This window comes from Plecotus auritus, assembly GCF_963455305.1.
Source record: "Plecotus auritus genome assembly, chromosome: 5".
Lineage (NCBI taxonomy): Eukaryota > Metazoa > Chordata > Mammalia > Chiroptera > Vespertilionidae > Plecotus > Plecotus auritus.
The window spans coordinates 141,536,932-141,553,738 of record NC_137776.1 but is presented as its reverse complement, the minus strand read 5'-3'; the positions used below and the strand labels follow the sequence as shown (position 1 = coordinate 141,553,738).

General features: G+C 40.6%; 1 protein-coding gene across 8 annotated transcripts in view; it reads left to right on the top strand.

Moving 5' to 3' along the window:
- The window catches only part of TRPM3 (transient receptor potential cation channel subfamily M member 3), a 711,013-nt gene that overhangs the window by 585,949 nt on the left and 108,257 nt on the right, over positions 1 to 16,807 (top strand). For all 8 annotated transcript variants that reach the window (XM_080667736.1, XM_080667735.1, XM_080667742.1 and 5 more), the window contains 2 exons: positions 14,156 to 14,256; positions 15,621 to 15,755. In XM_080667736.1, the coding sequence (XP_080523862.1) occupies positions 14,156 to 14,256; positions 15,621 to 15,755 (236 nt within the window). The remainder of the gene's footprint in view (positions 1 to 14,155; positions 14,257 to 15,620; positions 15,756 to 16,807) is intronic.

The following is a 16,807-nucleotide window of genomic DNA, read 5'->3' as shown; positions in this document are numbered from 1 at the left end:
CATTGATACAAACAATAGTGTGGTGCTAGCCAGAGGGAAAGGAGGTGGGGGCTAAGTGGAGGTGGGTAAAGGGGGGGAAATGGGATGGAAGGAGACTTTGCTTGGGGTGGCAGGCGTGGCACGGTGTGCAGATGATGTTTTGTTGAGTTGTACATTTGAAACCTATATGGTTTTGCAATCAATGTCATCCCAATAAGCTCAATTTAAAAAAAAAGAATCTAGGAAGGTCACCTAGTTTCTCTGTCTGCCAGGCCCTGCCTAAATAATAGCAACCAGAAAAAATCTTCCACTGGAAAAGACCCTAAATTTATCTTAAACTATCAGATGTTGACAACAGCTCTCTCAGTCACCTCATGCTATCTGTGTCTCTCATACAGTAGCATAAATCTCTTGATCCAGGCTCAATGAAGCCAGAAAACATCTGCTCATAGCAGAAGTTGTAAGTAGTGTTTGACCCTTTCTGTGGATAAAATTACTCCTGATTTTTTTCTTTTTTTGTACACCTTGGAGTTCACCTTGGAAATGAAATAATGTGGGTGCACATTCTCATACCTATACATGCACTAAAGTATAATATGTGTTGATCGCTGTCCTTCCTAAATGAGAAATTCTTTTTCTTTGAGTTTAATCTTCATTGGTAAAGAAGTCCACCTGCAGCATGGGGAGAATGTAAAGTTTACTGCTTACTTCTTTTTCTGGAAAACAATTTAAAAGAGCTAAAAGAAAGTTCAAAACACAATGCTCCCAACTGTCTCAATCATCAAAACAAGGAAATTCTGAGAAATAGTCACAGCCTGGAGAAACCAAGATGGCGGCATAGGTAAACACCTAAACTGCTGCCTCGCACAACAATTTCAAAACTACAACTAAAAGACAAAACAGACACCATCCAGAACCACAGGAAAGCTGGCTGAGTGAAAATTCTACAACTAGAAGGAAAGAGAAAAGCTCACAGAGAATTGGAGGTACGGCAAAGGGGCTTTGTGCGCGCAGAGAGGAAGGGCGGCTGAGAGCCTGGCTGACTTTCTCTGGCGGAAGGGGGAAGGAAGCCTCCGACCGCACTGAACCCCAGTTCTGACTGCACTGAACCCCAGTTCCGGGCGAACCCCTGGGGACCCACGCTCTTACGGGGGGAGTCTGGACTCTCGGGCGGAGACTCGGGAGCCGGGGAAGGTAGAGGACTGAAAGCGCGCGTGCGCCAGTGCGCACAAAGGCTGCGGAGGTTGCCACAGGCTTTCCCTAGTGGAAGGGAGTCAGAGGATCCTGACTGCACTGAGCCCCAGTTCTGACTGCAGTGAACCCCAGTTCCAGGCGAGCCCCTGGGGACCCATGCTCTTGTGGGGGGAGTCTGGACTCTCAGGCAGAGACTCGAGCTGGGGAAGGCGGAGGACTGAAAGTGCACATGCACGCAAGGGCAAGGCTGACAGGAAGCCAAGACTGAGGCTCCGCCCCATCCAAGCTGAGCACAGAGGCTATTGCAATTTGGCAAGTCTAATCCTATAAGGCTGTCTCCAGCACCGAACTTCTCCCAGCATAGACACAGCTGATCCTTACAGCCAACTGGCCTGGAGGTCAATTCTTCCCAGTGATACCAACAACAATAAAGACTTAATTACAACAAGGCTGTACACACAGTCCACAAAGGGGTGCACCAAGAGTGTCCACCTCAGGTTAACTGGGGAGGCAGACCCACTGGGCCATATTGGAAACCTAGCACAAATATCTACCTTACCAACTCAGGGAAGCAGTGAAAATGTGGCGTCAAAGAATCAGATCACAAACGAAAGAAATGGAGGAAAACAAACGACTGGATATAGAATTCAAAACCACGGTTATAAGACTTTTTAAGAATATCCTAGAAAAGGCCGATAAATATAACGAGACCCTCGAAGATATGAAAAAGGACCAACTAGAAATGAAACATACACTGACTGAAATAAAAAATGTTATACAGAGACCCAAAAACAGAATAGAGGAACACAAGAATCAAGTCAAAGAATTGAAATGCAAAGAAGCAAAAAACACTCAACCGAAAAAGCAAAAAGCAAAAAAAAAATCCAAAAAGTTGAAGATAATGTAAGAAGACTCTGGGACAACTTCAAGCGTACCAACATCAGAATTATGGGGGTGCCAGAAGAAGAGAGAGAGCAAGATACTGAAAACCTATTTGAAGAAATAATGACCGAAGGCTTCCCCCACCTGGTGAAAGAAATAGACTTACAAGTTCAGGAAGCCCACAGAACCCCAAACAAAAGGAATCCAGGGAGGACCACACCAAGACACATCATAATTGGAATGCCAAGAGCAAAAGACAGGGAGAGAATGTTGGAAGCAGCAAGAGAGGGACAGTTGATTACCTACGGGGGAGCACCCATACGACTGTCAGCTGACTTCTCAACAGAAACTATGCAGGCCAGACGGGAGTGGCAAGAAATTTTCAATGTGATGAATAGCAAGAACCTACAGCCAAGATTACTCTGCCCAGCAAAGCTATCATTCGGAATTGAGGGGCAGATAAAGAGCTTCACAGATAAGAAGAAGCTGAGGGGGGTTCATCACCACCAAACCAGTATTATATGAAATGCTGAAAGGTATTCTTAAAGAAGAGGAAGAAGAAAAAGGTAAAGAGAAAAATTATGAACAACAAATACATATCTATCAACAAGCGAACCTAAAAATCAAGTGAATTAAAAACCTAAGGAACAGAATAATCTGGTGAATATAATAGAATCAGGGGCATAGAAAGGGAGTGGACTGATAATTCTCAGGGGGAAAGGGGTGTGGGGGGTATGGGAAGAGACTGGACAAAAATCATACACCTATGGATGAGGACAGTTGCGGGGAGGTAAGGGCAGAAGGTGGGTTGGGAAATGGGTGGAGGGGAGCTATGGGGGGAAAAAGGAGAAATAATTGTAATAATCTGAATAAAGATTTATTTAAAAAAAAAAGTTAAAAAAAAAAAAAAAGAAAAAGAAATAGTCACAGCCTGAGGAGATATGATGAGTAAATTAATGTGGTTTCTTGGATGTGATCCTTGAGCAGAAAAAAGAAAGTATTAGGTTAAAAACTAAGAAAATCTGATAGGAAAGGAGAAAGCATCTTATGGAATCCTATATAATAAAACCCTAATATGCAAATTGACCGAATGGCAGAACTTCCGGTAGCTATGACACATACTGACCACCAGGGGGCAGGCCCTTTTTGCAGGAGCTGCCCCCTGGTGGTCAGTGCGCTCCCACAGGGGGAGCACCGCTCAATCAGAAACTGGGTTCACAGCTGGTGAGCACAGTGGTGGGTCTAAGCCAGTAGTCGGACATCCCCCAAGGGGTCCCGGATTGCAAGAGGGTGCAGGCCGGGCTGAGGGACCCCCCCCCCCCCACGCCACCCCAGTGCACAAATGCCATGTACCAGGCCTCTAGTTAACTATAAAAGTCAAGTACATATGTGATCAAAGTACTATACCATGTACAGGCAATATTAGCATAAAGTATCTGTATAAATCACATAAGCATGGATAATGGCTGATCACTGTTGATTGAAGAAATGATTAGAAATACCATTGGAGAATCTAAGCAAGAAATATACCTTGGTATGAATGTAGAATTAACAACAAATAATTTGTAGGAAATCAAATTTCCCTATGATCTTATATAGTCAGTTCAGAGAAAATTACCTAGTTCCTACCATTTTATTTCACATGTTTTAGTCCTTCAGACATAATTAATGCTAATCAATACTAATAAACTAATTAATTACTTATAGGTACTTAAGAAGAGGATGACACTTCTTTTTAAGATATGCATTTGTAAGTTTGTTCAAACCTTAAAGAAAAAAGTTTGAAATAAAAATTCAAGTGCCAATCTGAAATTAATACAAAATAGCAGTGAATGTAAGCTGTAATTGAAAAATCAAATTTAAAAATGTCAAATGCCAAAAGAATAGCAAATATATTGTAACTTCAGGAAAATTTCAAGAATGCCATTGATTAATTTAGATCATACCAAACAATGAAAATCACTATGTTCAACCATTTTCCTTTAAAATTATATCTTTTAAGAAAACTAAAATGAAAATAAAAGTGGATAAAACCTTTAAAATATTTTTTAACATTTCAAAACTACTTCTGAATGCATGCTCCTCCAACTCTATGAACTACAAACTACAGGGTTATTATCACAAACTAGTACTAACATCAGTAGGCAATTAGTCTTGCTAAATAACTCATCTTATTTGTTAAGTAACTTAATCCCTAGTGAAATAAAAATGTTGGAATACATTCTGAAGTAGTTTATGTCCAATAATTCTATGTACCAAATAGATCTCATAAGCAACTAACATCCTGGAGTATTTGCTGAGAAGCTACCTTGCTTAAGCTCAGATGACTCATGAATAGGTTTTATGGGAATTAATTATGGCCCAACTTCGAAGAGAAAAAAGTATTTCTAATTATGTGTTCCATCTTTCACATCCCTCTTTCTTGTGTGTAGGCAGCTTAATACAACACTTGCATGAATGCTTTCCTTTTAATATCTTTTTTTTTTTAACCTGGAACTGTTTGTATAGCTTTATTAAGGCCAAAAAAAGAGACATTGATGTTAACACTGTCATCACTCATGAGATGCAAACTTATCATAGTTATTAAATATTATACAGATGGAAGTAGATGAATTTTTTACCAAAAGAGATCTGCAAAGTCAAAATGTGTGGCATATTCACTTTATTTTAGATTTGAAATGGGATGGGGTAAACTGTGGTTGAACAATAAAATATTTCAGTTGGAAATGAAACTCATCATGTAATTATTACAATGTAGATTCTTTACCAAAGTATTTATTAGGCCCTTCTCTGCATGATGCCACTTCTCCAAATGCATTTGTTTCCTGGTGATTTACTTTATTCTTTTAGTCAAATCTTTAACTTCAGTGACACAGAGCAGATTGGCCATCACCAGTTAGAGTCCAGACATGGGTCTCAAAAACTTACATCTGCCACTGGCTTATTACTACCTCATCCCAAAGCCACTATGACCTATTCTAATTGTAATGGCCTATACTTGAATAATTCTGCCAGAATTTTTTGATATATTTTTTATTGATTTCAGAGAGGAAGGGAAAGGGAGAGAGAGCTAGAAACATCAATGATGAGAGAGAATCATTGATTGGCTGCCTCCTGCACGCCACACTGGGGATCAAGCCCACAACCCAGGCATATGCCCTGACGGGGAATCGAACCTCAACCTCCTGGTTCATAGGTCAGTGCTCAACCTCTGAACCACACCAGCCCAGCTCTGCAGAAATTTTAAAGCAATTAACATTCTTACCTTTTTTTCACCAAGAGCAAAAATCTATTCCTTAGGGAAAAATGATTCTGTAAAGGCCAAATTGCCACAGGCTTTTCCCACAAAGTCCTTCCACCCTATCCTCCACTGCTGCCCCAAATCCTCAGTATGGGATTTAGCACAATGAGACCACCCTGCAAAGGGCCTTCTAATAGAGACAATGACGGCCATATTCAAAGCATCACTACTCCCTGATTGAACCAATTGCTTCACCTCATTGAGGTTCTGCTTCCTAATCTGTAAAGTTGAGGTAATTATCATACCTCCTTCATAGTCATTGTAACAATTTTAATTGATAATACAAGTAAAGTACTTGCCTGGAAAAATTCCATTAATAAATGATAATCTGAATAATGATGGTGATGATGATGATGATGATGATGCAAATTTATTTCCCTGCAAATCCAAGTCAATCTCAGAGCAATAACAGAGACCAAGTAGACAGCAATTCTAGACAGTTCTGTCTGTCTCTAATAGCAGACTTCAATAAAAGAACTTAAATCTTTTAATCCCTTTATCTGTATAATGTTTTACAATTCACAAAGCATTCTCACATAAATTTTAATCACCTATCTAATCTTTACAGCTCTGAGCATTGGTTACAAGATAATTTATCTCTAAACTGAGACTGTCTTAGGCATGAAAGTGGCCAGTATTGATCATTATACCAGAACAACTGGGATAAACCAAGAATATCCAGGCAAGCTCAAAAGTGTTAACACCCTGGTTACAAACTCCACCTTCTAATTAGAAAGTTTCCAGAGGAAAAGGATTGTGTCTTCTTTACCTTTATATCCCAACACCCAGAAAAATTCTTAACATATGGTAACACTCATAAATATCCATTGATAAGAAAGAAGTGGAGTCTGGCTCAATCAACCACTAGCCAAAGTCACATAAACAATCCAGACATAAGCTGGGGCCTCCTTAAGCCTTGAAATTTCATTAATGTGGACTCTAACCTCTCAACTCAATAATCCACAGAAATGCAAATCCTGCATCATCCCCAAGAGCTCCACAAATTCCTAAAATTCTTAAATTCACCCCTACCTTCTGGTTCCTGATTCATGTGTGTTATTTCTGTTCCTCATCATAGAAGTCAAAATATAAAACTGAGCCCTTCCAGTTTCAAAACAAAAATACAATTCACTTAACACAAAGCGTTTAATAGACATAGTAGACTTTCCTAAAAATATAGGTGTGGCTGGAAGAGAGGGTTACTTCTGAACACTTCTAACTGAACAGCAGGCATCTCCAATGTTGCTATCCTTTGGCTATTTCATATAAAGGACTTTCCATGGATTCTTCATCCATGACTTCCCCACTATCCCGCAGGCTTCCCCTCCCCCAATTCTCCCGCTATTTGCTTCTTCTTCATGCTTCCTCTTGCAGCCCTCTGACACACCTCAGTGATTGAGCATTGACTTATGAACCAGGAGGTCACTCTTTGATTCCCAGTCAAGGCACATGCCCAGATTGAGGCTCAATCCCCAGTGTGAGTTGTGCAGGAGGAAACTGATCAATGATTCTCATCATTGATGTTTCTATCCCTCCTTCTCGCTTCCTCTCTGAAATCAATAAAAATATATATTACAATTAATAACAGTTTTTTTAAAAAGAGTAAAGCAAAGTCCTCTCCTTCTTTCAGAGTGATCCATCTCTACTATTTGGTCCCTAGCCCTGAAGGGCTCATCTGCCCTAAGCAGCTTTGCAAGGTATTTTGCAAACAAAGACCGTCCCCTGCTAATCCTGGTGCCAACCCATAGGAGAGAGTGATTTCTTCAGCTCCTTTCATATAGGTAGTAACTATGAGGGTGGGGCTTGTGATTCAAGTTTCTCATCTGAGAATGAGAGTATAATGTTCTTTGCTCGAAGGCCATAATCACCAGCAGGAGAGGTGCAACATGTAGGTTCAAGTGTTTGCAAGGACCATGAACCCAGGACCATAGGCCATTCCTAGCATAGTTCCAAAGTTATGATCATGTCCCTCAGATTGTCTCACTGTCGAATTTTAAAGCTGGACAGAGCTATGAAGATCTAGGCCACTGCGATGCCATGGCTGATGTCTGGGTGAAGGGAAACCGGAGTCCAGTCTGCAGATGCCGAACGCATTTATTCTTTCTCTGCACCATGCAGCTAGTTAGTTCTGATGACAGAGGTGGTCATCTCTGGCCTCTTGTTACACAGAAACTGAGCACCCTTTCACTCTGCGGCTTGCTCGTGCCTCGGGATGGGCACAATGCCAGTGGGCTCAGTGATCTGCACGTTAAGCTCATTGCAAACCCAAGGCTTGTAAGTGACTCTCAGCTGGGGAAGAAGTCATCACTGCTGACTGCCCAGTAGAGCTATGCAATCATACCTTTTCTTCCTTGACTACCCGAGAGCAATGAATCAGCCTCACTCATTAAATGAATCATCGCATATTCTAAGTTACATGTTCATACAAAAGAACAGCAGCATGATTTGTGAAGTTTACATTAATAATACAAATAACAGTGATAACAACAGTAAAAGTAACGTATGATAATAACAACTACTATGGCACTTACTATAGTACAAGTATTCACTCATCTAACCCTCACAGTACTACAGTGGGGCGAATACTGTAAGTACCAACCATTGAATAGTTTAGAAAACTGAGGCACAGAGAAGCTAAGTATCTTGATCAGAGTTACACGGGTGGAAACTGATGGTGTCTGGACATGAACCCAGGTAATCTGAATCCAAAACACTTGCTCTGCATCCTGGACATATCTACGGTGAGGATCAGATATTAAAGACTGCCCTTATTTTTCACATGTTTTTGAACAATCCATGATGACTAAACTTTCCTTGGTACAGAAAAAAATATATAGTGGTTCCTTGATATATCTAGTTCACTGAACACATAAATTTACTTATTCTCCTATAAATCCCTCTAAAACAAAAGTAAAGGATTATTTATTTAAAAAACATTAAAGCAGGAACAGTATTTTGTGTTCTTGCATGCTAGCCTTCCTTGCAGAGAGGTTGGAAAGAAAATAAACAACCGAACACTAAGCTGGTGTCAAGGAAATTATCAGTGCAACAATTCCAGAAAATGTCCCTGAACTCCAGAATACATTTTCAGATCATAAGAACCCACTGAGTGACCAGCACAATAGGTGAAACTAAATCCAATTAAGTCATGTAATCATGATATTGCAGAATACATAAGACCAAATATATTCTAATGGCTTTCAACCAGAAAAACAAGTCACATGCAAAGGAGCAGGAGCCCAAATGTTTTAAACTTCTAAACAACAATACAAAATGCTATCATGCAATGACTTAAAATATTGGAAAAACATTTGCTTGCAATCTAAAGTTCTATTATCTAATCTACTGGTCACTTGTGAAGGTAGAATAAAGACATTGCCAGACATGAGTTGTCAAAAACTTCAATTCCCGTGAACCACTTCTATGGAAATTACTGAAGCCTGGGCCCCACCAAAATGAAAGAGGAAACAAAACAAAACAGAAAACATGGAACATACGAAACATGAGCTCAGACATAGGAGAGAGGTGTTGGAAATCCCTGGATGATGAGGAAGGAGAGGCTCAAGGGGACAGTTGTGCACCAGGTGTAGGAAGCAAAAGCAGAGCTGTCAGACCTCCCTTAGGCTTAAGTCTGTAACTGGCAGTGTCACTTCTGCTACATTCTACTGGCTAAAGCCAGTCACAGGACCAGCCCAGATGCAGTGCGGGGGTGGGGGAATACTAAGAGTGTGAATACAGGGACATAAGAGTCCCTTGGAAACTCTCTTTGAAGACCAATTACCACGGAGAACCAAAATAATCAGCTACTAGAAATGAATGGTTGACTATGGGAAAGGAGGACTGGGGTGATGAGACTTGTGATTTTTTAAAATATATTTTTATTGATTTCAGAGAGGAAGGGAGAGAGAGAGAGATAGAAACATCAATGATGAGAGAGAATCATTGATTGGCTGCCTCCTGCACGCCCCCTACTGGGGATTGAGCCCGCAATGGCAACCGAGGCATGTGCCCTTGACCGGAATCAAACCCGGGGCCCTTCAATCTGCAAGCTGATGTTCTATCTACTGAGCCAAACCAGCTAGGGCGAGACTTGTGATTTTTATAACAAATCTCTGCATGCATAACTTTAGTAAAAGTAAAGTACAAAATGGCCCCTGGATTACCTAGTTTTCAAATAAAGAGACAACAAGTAAAAGAAAAAGATACCTAAAGTTAGGAAATCACCAATGCAATAATTTCAGCAAATGTCCCAGAACTCCAGAGCATATGTTTCTATAAAATCATGCTAAAAATCACAATATGGAGAATACAATTATTTTAATTACCAAGAGATAAAAATGAATTCATATTTGTCATATCACAAGCAAGCAGAATAATCCAATAGAATGCTTTCTTTCTTTTATTCCGTCTTGCATTGATAATGTTTCTCAGTTTTGCATATTGTGCATAATACGGAAACACTTTCATAACATTTTTTAACATGTCAGTGGGAGATTTTGTGAGGCATTGACTTCTTTTATTGCATAAAGGGCACAATAAAGAGGACCCATCCATTTAGGTAGGTAGGTCAGCAAAAAGAAGGAAGTATCATGATGCCTTACAGTGTTATTAATCATAAGCCATAGAATTCATTTGTCCTTTCAGCTTGCATATTTTATTAGGGCATGAAAAAATAGTGGCAATATTTACTGCAGAAACCCTTGGCAGATATCATTATCTAGACAACCTGACTTTGTAAGCTTTTAGTATAGCTTTGGTCCATAAAGGTCAAGTATCCTACCTCTGAGACCTTACACAGAAGACTCAGACTAATTAAATAAGAGAAAAGAAAAAAGCTTAGACCCAGTGGTTAGGAAGTGTAAGGACCCATGAGAGAAAGAGTCCAGCTGTCACTGCAGGCAGGATACAGTGCCAAGAGGAGGAGGGGGAGCCTTCAGTCCCAGGGGAGCCCTGGGCCACCTCGGACAGGCCAGGGAAGATGCAGCAAGTACCTGAGCAGCTGACAGCAGGTGCCATGCACAGGAGGGGTCTCTTGTTATACCACAGAGGAGGGTCCGGGTGCCCTTTCCTGACTGAGCGTGGTTGTGGCTCCTTAGAAAAAACCCCGTGTCCCTGGCCTAAGCTGCCCAGGCACACATACACAATCAATCTTCTTCATTTACATTCTGAGGAAATAATCATGTTCTTATAATCCAAACAGAGCATTTATGTCTAAATTGAGGCTCTTTCATTGTAACAATTTTACCACTTCTTATGTCGATCTTAGCACCTTACAAGCTTCACTCAGGGGAGTGTCTAAAGAAAAAAACCTCAACAAAAGGTAGCATTTGATCGGCTTCCCAAGCTCTGTCAGAGGACTGCTCCTAATGCCAGTGGCGATTCTGACACGCTTATAAACCCTGGGTGATTCAGGGACTATCAGTTCTTAATCCTGAGAATGACTACACCACTATACAGTAAGGGCTGCTCTGATGAAAATTCGATGACTCCTAATCATTCCCATGGGTCACAGCTGAAACCGTAATCATAGTCTGGCTGGCCATTGCCCTGCACCCAGGAGTGTTTGCGTGGTGGCAGCATTGTTAACCTGATAAATTTATTCAATACTAATCTGGTAAATTTATTGTCGGAAATATGTAAAACACTAAAAATACTTGCACAGTGTTTTACTTTAACAAAGCAATTTTCCCCTCTATTATTCTGTTAAACCTCCAAAGCAATCCTGTGAGGGCAATGTTATTGATCTTGTTTTATACATGAAGAAACTAAATATTGGAGAGGATACGGAAATTTCCAAACACCCACAGGCAATAAGTAAGCTCAGGGCCCTTCCCTTCCACCCAAAGAACTTGTTACAGCCCCTATTTCCACTCAGCACACAGCTGCTCTTAAGGGAGGGGCAACCTGACCTGGATCAGCATTGAGCCAGACAGGTATCTCATCCAGTCTGGCTGTATCTCATTCAGTTCTGTGAGGCCATTCTTAATATCAGGGAGGAATAACCTCTTAAGTTCTAAAAGGCTTCAAAGACCTACATGTGGTAGGAGTATATGCCATAATATACCATAGTTTTCTTGTAATATAAAGAGTAAACAAAATGCTAAAAACACACCAATGAAAGAGACTCCTGGGTTTAGGGGAAATTTTCATGCACCTCTGCATTTCAGAATGCCAAGCCTACTTTATTGATTAAACAGCCTACAGAAATACAAAGTAGTGATATGCCAATTATTGTTTTCAGAGGAATTTAAAGTTACCATTTTAAATTTTACCATTTTACCAATTTTGGCCCTCATCACACAGCAGTAGAGAAAATTCTGGCTCACCTCATTCGTGCAGTGTGGGTTATTTTAGAGAGAGGACACAAAAGCCTGTCTGCCTACTTCTCTTGGTGTGGGGGTATCATGAGTTCAATAACATTTTCTAAGTTTCTCTGAGTAAAAAAAAAAAAAAAGTCCGCTCTGAGACCAGACTGCCTGGGTTTGAATCTCATCTCTGGCACTTCCTAGATACTTCACTTTGGACAAGTTTCTGTGCCTCAGTTTTCTCATCTGTAAAATACTGATAATGGCACCTTATAGCTTGTTCTGTGAATTTAATACATTAACACTTAGAAACAGTTCATGGCACAAGTTAAGCATGAAAGAAGTATTAGTTATTATTATCTTTCTTATTTATTAAAAATATGCCAAGAAAGAAACCCCAACTTCCTGCAAAGGGCTGTTTCACTCAGCTGCCTGTTACAAGCCAAATGTGAATTTCTTTAGCTAAAGTTAATGCAAGTTTTCCTACTTCCTTTTAACTTTCTCCTGAGAGTTCACCAAAGTTATTTTTACCAAGAAGAGATACTTATCATTCAGGGCAAGAAAATAGAGCAAAGAATAAATTATACACAGGCTTCATCTACTTTTTATGTGTATGCTTCAAGCCTCTAATTTGGTTTTGCTCCATGTAGCAGCCACATTCCTGAGAGGTTCTCCAGGGTAGGTAGTGTCTGTGCTCTCAGAGACAATCGAAGGTGTATCCTAGCAACGTAAGTCACATGATAGCCAACCCAAGTCACATTTCAATTAGTTTCATTTTACCTTCCTGCTTTTCATATAAATAGAGAATCTGATACCTATTTATTAAATTTATTTACTTTTTGAGAAACTAATGTCTTTAAATGAATGAATTGGCCACCTTTCATTGACTGAGACCCTTATCACATTTAGTTGCAGTATTTACATAAAAAGTAAACTGATGGAAATAAATACAATCCTTAGGAAGACTATTTAATCCAGACAAGATTCTTTAAATAAGAAACGGAAAGGTCCAAAGACTCCAACAAGAAAAAAATGTTCCTCAACTAATGTAGGAATGGATTGCATCACCCTATTTTCACAGAATGATGGCCCTACTAAGGACATTACAAGGCTAGCAAATCCTGCCCCCCTCTGCCACTCTAGTCCATCAAGCAGGACCAGACTTAAACTATCCAGCTCAGATGACAAACCTAACATTTTCTATTTGCAAACTCCCAAAGAGAGTCCACAGCTCTTTACAACCCATTGAAGTATTTAATGATCCTCAGGGAATTAAAAAATTGTTCTCTGCCTTGACCAGTGTGGCTCAGTTGGTTCAGCATGGTCCCATGCACTGAAAGGTTGCTGGTTTTGATTCTGGTCAGGGCACATAATAGGGTCTCAGGAGGCAGCCTGAGTAGAGGGTATGCAGGAGGCAGCTGATGAATATTCACTCTCTCTTTCCCACTCCCTTCCTATCTCTCTAAAAAGAATCAATCAAAATATTTTAAAATAAATAAGTAAAATTTCAAGACCATTTTAGAAAGTTATATATGGGCTCTAGTTTAAACCTCAGACTTAAAAAAGGAATGCTCCCCAACACTGATGCTCAAGTCCCTAAATAAATATTCCCAGCAATGCACACCCATTGGTGCCATGACATATTTGGGATGTCGTACCTCAAGTGGGCCCTAACTCTGCTCTGAAACTGCCTCATTCTTTAAGCCTCCATGTTCCTCCCTTCTCTTCAAGCTGCCATTCCTTCTCAGTCGTAGCAGGTGGTACCTCTCTTACTTCTCTGATACTGTTTTTGTTCATCCAAGTTTTCTTCTATCATCCTCGTCCACTCATGAATATTATTTTCCTCACTCAGCATCTTTGTTTTTCTTCTTTACTCTGAAGACCTCTCTTCTTGGCCTCCATTCTCCAGGGTCTCATCCATCATGTATTTGCTTTCTTCTTTCACATTTCCAATGCATCCCTCTCCAGTGACCCTTTCACTTCTGCTATAAACACAGTCAGGGTCCCTGTCACCTAAGAAGACCCTTCTCTTCTCTACCAAGCCCCTCAAGGTGGCATCTTCCTTTTTTCCTCTTAACCATCACTCTGAATATTTATTTGCCTTTCTACCAGCAGTAGTTCTTAAATGGCTGATTTGTCTCCCTTCACTCCTGGGGGAATTTAGCAATGTATAGAGACATTTTTGATGGTCATGACTTTAAAAAGGGGTGCTATTCGCATCTAATGGGTTGAGTCCAAAAATACTGCTAAATATTCCACAATTACAGGATAGCCCCCACAATAAAATGTCAATAGTGCCGAGTTTGGAGAAACCCTACTGTACAACTGAGTCTGCTTTTCAGAAGAGGGGTATTGATGGGAGAGTAATGGCGTGGGTCGTCTTGATATAATAAACTCATCGTTGTTTTCTCTCTCTCTCTCTTTCCTTTTAGAAGGCAGCTATGCTCACCACTATACCACAAACGCCTTTCTCTTTCCTTTTACTTGTCTACAGGAGCCAATGCTTCTGCCCCCGACCAACTGAGCTTGGCCTTAGCCTGGAACCGAGTCGACATCGCTCGCAGCCAGATCTTTATTTATGGGCAACAGTGGCCGGTAGAGTATATGTTGTCACCCCTGAAAAGGTTGCTTGGGCAAGGCTATTTATTTAAGGAGCCTCTGAAAGCAACTGGGGAAACTGCTGCCTTTTCTTTAGTATGTAAATGAGTTAGGAAATCACTGCCACCTGGTGGAACATGTGACTAAGCACAACTCAAAACGTCCCCAACATCTCCATCTCTCTGAGCGGCCTTTGATAGCAACTTTCAGCAGCAAATGATGCTGTTCCTTTTAAATGTCTAAAAATATATACATAATACAGAATTGCATCCATTACAATAAAGGAGGGGATTAGCAATTGTAGTTAGCAATTTGTTTCTGGTTGTTTTGAGGTTGCTGCTTCCAAGTAGTGGCAACCTGTGCTGGTGCATGGCTGGGTCGCACCTCAGGATGCAGAATTAGCAAGCTTCCCCAGGCAGGTGCCATCTGGTCCTGGTGGCTGAGCACAGGCCCTCCCTCTTCCCAAGCACAGCACAGAGGGAACCAGCGCTTTACATAACTGTTCCTGGTTTGTTTCCCTCATCGACTCTACTAAAAACAAAAACTTGGAGAATTGGCCATTGGGTGATGTATGCATGCATCCCCAGGAGGTAACGGCAGACTTCTGTGCCTGGAATTTTTACTTCTGTGCCTGGAATTACTGTACAGGTCTTTTTTAACCCTTCCTTCCCCCAGAGCACCTGCCTAGGATGGAATCCCTGTCTTCATTCAGGGCCACGAGGGCATTGCTGCTGTGGAAAAATTTGCCAAGGAATCTGGACACAGAAATTTTTGTAAAAGGAATTAAATAAAACCTTAGTAGATGAGCCAACGGACCTAAACAGTTGTTGTGTCTCTGTGTGGAAATGGGTGAGACGAAGGCAAAGTGGCATCACTTAACAAAAAAAAATAGAACAACCTACTTTCTAGTCTGCTTACAAGGGTCCCTCTTCTCAAGCCAGCCAGGGTCTAATTCAGAGCCTAAGAAAGATGAAAACAAAGACAGCAAAGTACCCACTTTAGCACTTCAATGGTGCTGCAGAAGTTTGGCCAGAGAGTTAGGAGAGGAAAAGCCTTGTAAACCCTTGTACTTCTCAGGAGAGAGAGAGAGAAAGAGAGAGAGAGGGGCCGATTTTGAGATTCAAGGAGATTATAACTTTAGCAACTAGAAATCCTTGAATTCTATTTTCAAAGACCCAAAACACAGGAGAGATTGTCGCTGTCTCAAAAGCAGAGTTGGAAGCAGTCTTGCTAGCATGCTGTTGGATGTGCTGAAGGTTTACCATATGTCAGAGGCATCCACGTCTAAACTGTTCAGATGAATGCTAAAGAACTGCATCTCTAGAGCCTGGGGCAGGCTAACTCAGTGACTTGATTTGCAGGTGGGGTCTTTGGAACAAGCCATGTTGGATGCCCTAGTTCTGGACAGAGTGGATTTTGTGAAATTACTCATAGAAAATGGAGTAAGCATGCACCGTTTTCTCACCATCTCCAGACTAGAGGAATTGTACAATACGGTAGGACCAAGCTAAGGCTTTTTACTTTCTCTACGTTTTTTGTTTTGCCTTCTCCTGCTCCCCTACATGCCTGTGATTCTCCCCTCTGCCCTCCAAAATGCATGGACCATTCTTCACAAAAGCTCCCTCACACCGGTGTAGACAAGCAACACCGAGTCACCAAGATTCCACTTGTTTTAACTGCTCAGTTGTCAGCATCTAAGGCAGAAAGTTATGTGGTCACCAAAAGGTAACATTCTCAGATTCTTACACCAAATCACCAGGACATCGGAAATTAGAACATAGTTTATTTGTAAACCAGAGGCTGTTTGAGGCAATCAGCAGAGAAGGATCGATTTCACTCCAAGCATCAAAGAAGGAAAATTAATTATCCGGCACCATCTTGTTATCCTCAGAGCTATGAATAAAATATAAAAACCTCTTGCTTAGGGTTACCCCAAAATAATTATCATTGTTTTATAATGATTTTTTAATTCATTCACTAGGGATACCAAGGAGTAATCATAAAAAAAACAAAACACTACTATTTGTGAAGCTTTTGAGAGTATTCAATGAATTAAGTACATTGGCTCTGAGCTGATACTCACTAAAATCCAGTGATGTTTAAAATGTAGAAATTGTACTTTCCCATTTTACAGATGAGAAAACAGAGGCCAAAAAGTGAATTGATTTAGTCAAGGTCACAAAACTCCTAGATGAAGAAAGAAGCTAGTACTGACCTAAAGCTTCTTAGAGATTATTCTTCCCTTCATTTGTCACAGCACTTCTCTATTTCACCACCCACAGGACGAATGAGATTAAAATTATTGACCTATTCCCAGCCAGTTTTAGGTGTTAGATGGTGCCATTCTGGCTCTATCTTACTCCCACTGATGGAAGTAGAAATGAGTTTAGCAGAGTATTTCCAGGTTTCTGTTTTCCCCGTAGATTTTTTTTTTTTTTTTGGTTCAGCATACTGAGACTTTTAGTAAGAATAATAAACCAAAATGGTGACATAGGAGGCCCAACCTTTCATCCCTACAAAAAGATCAACGATTAGCCATAGAGGAAAT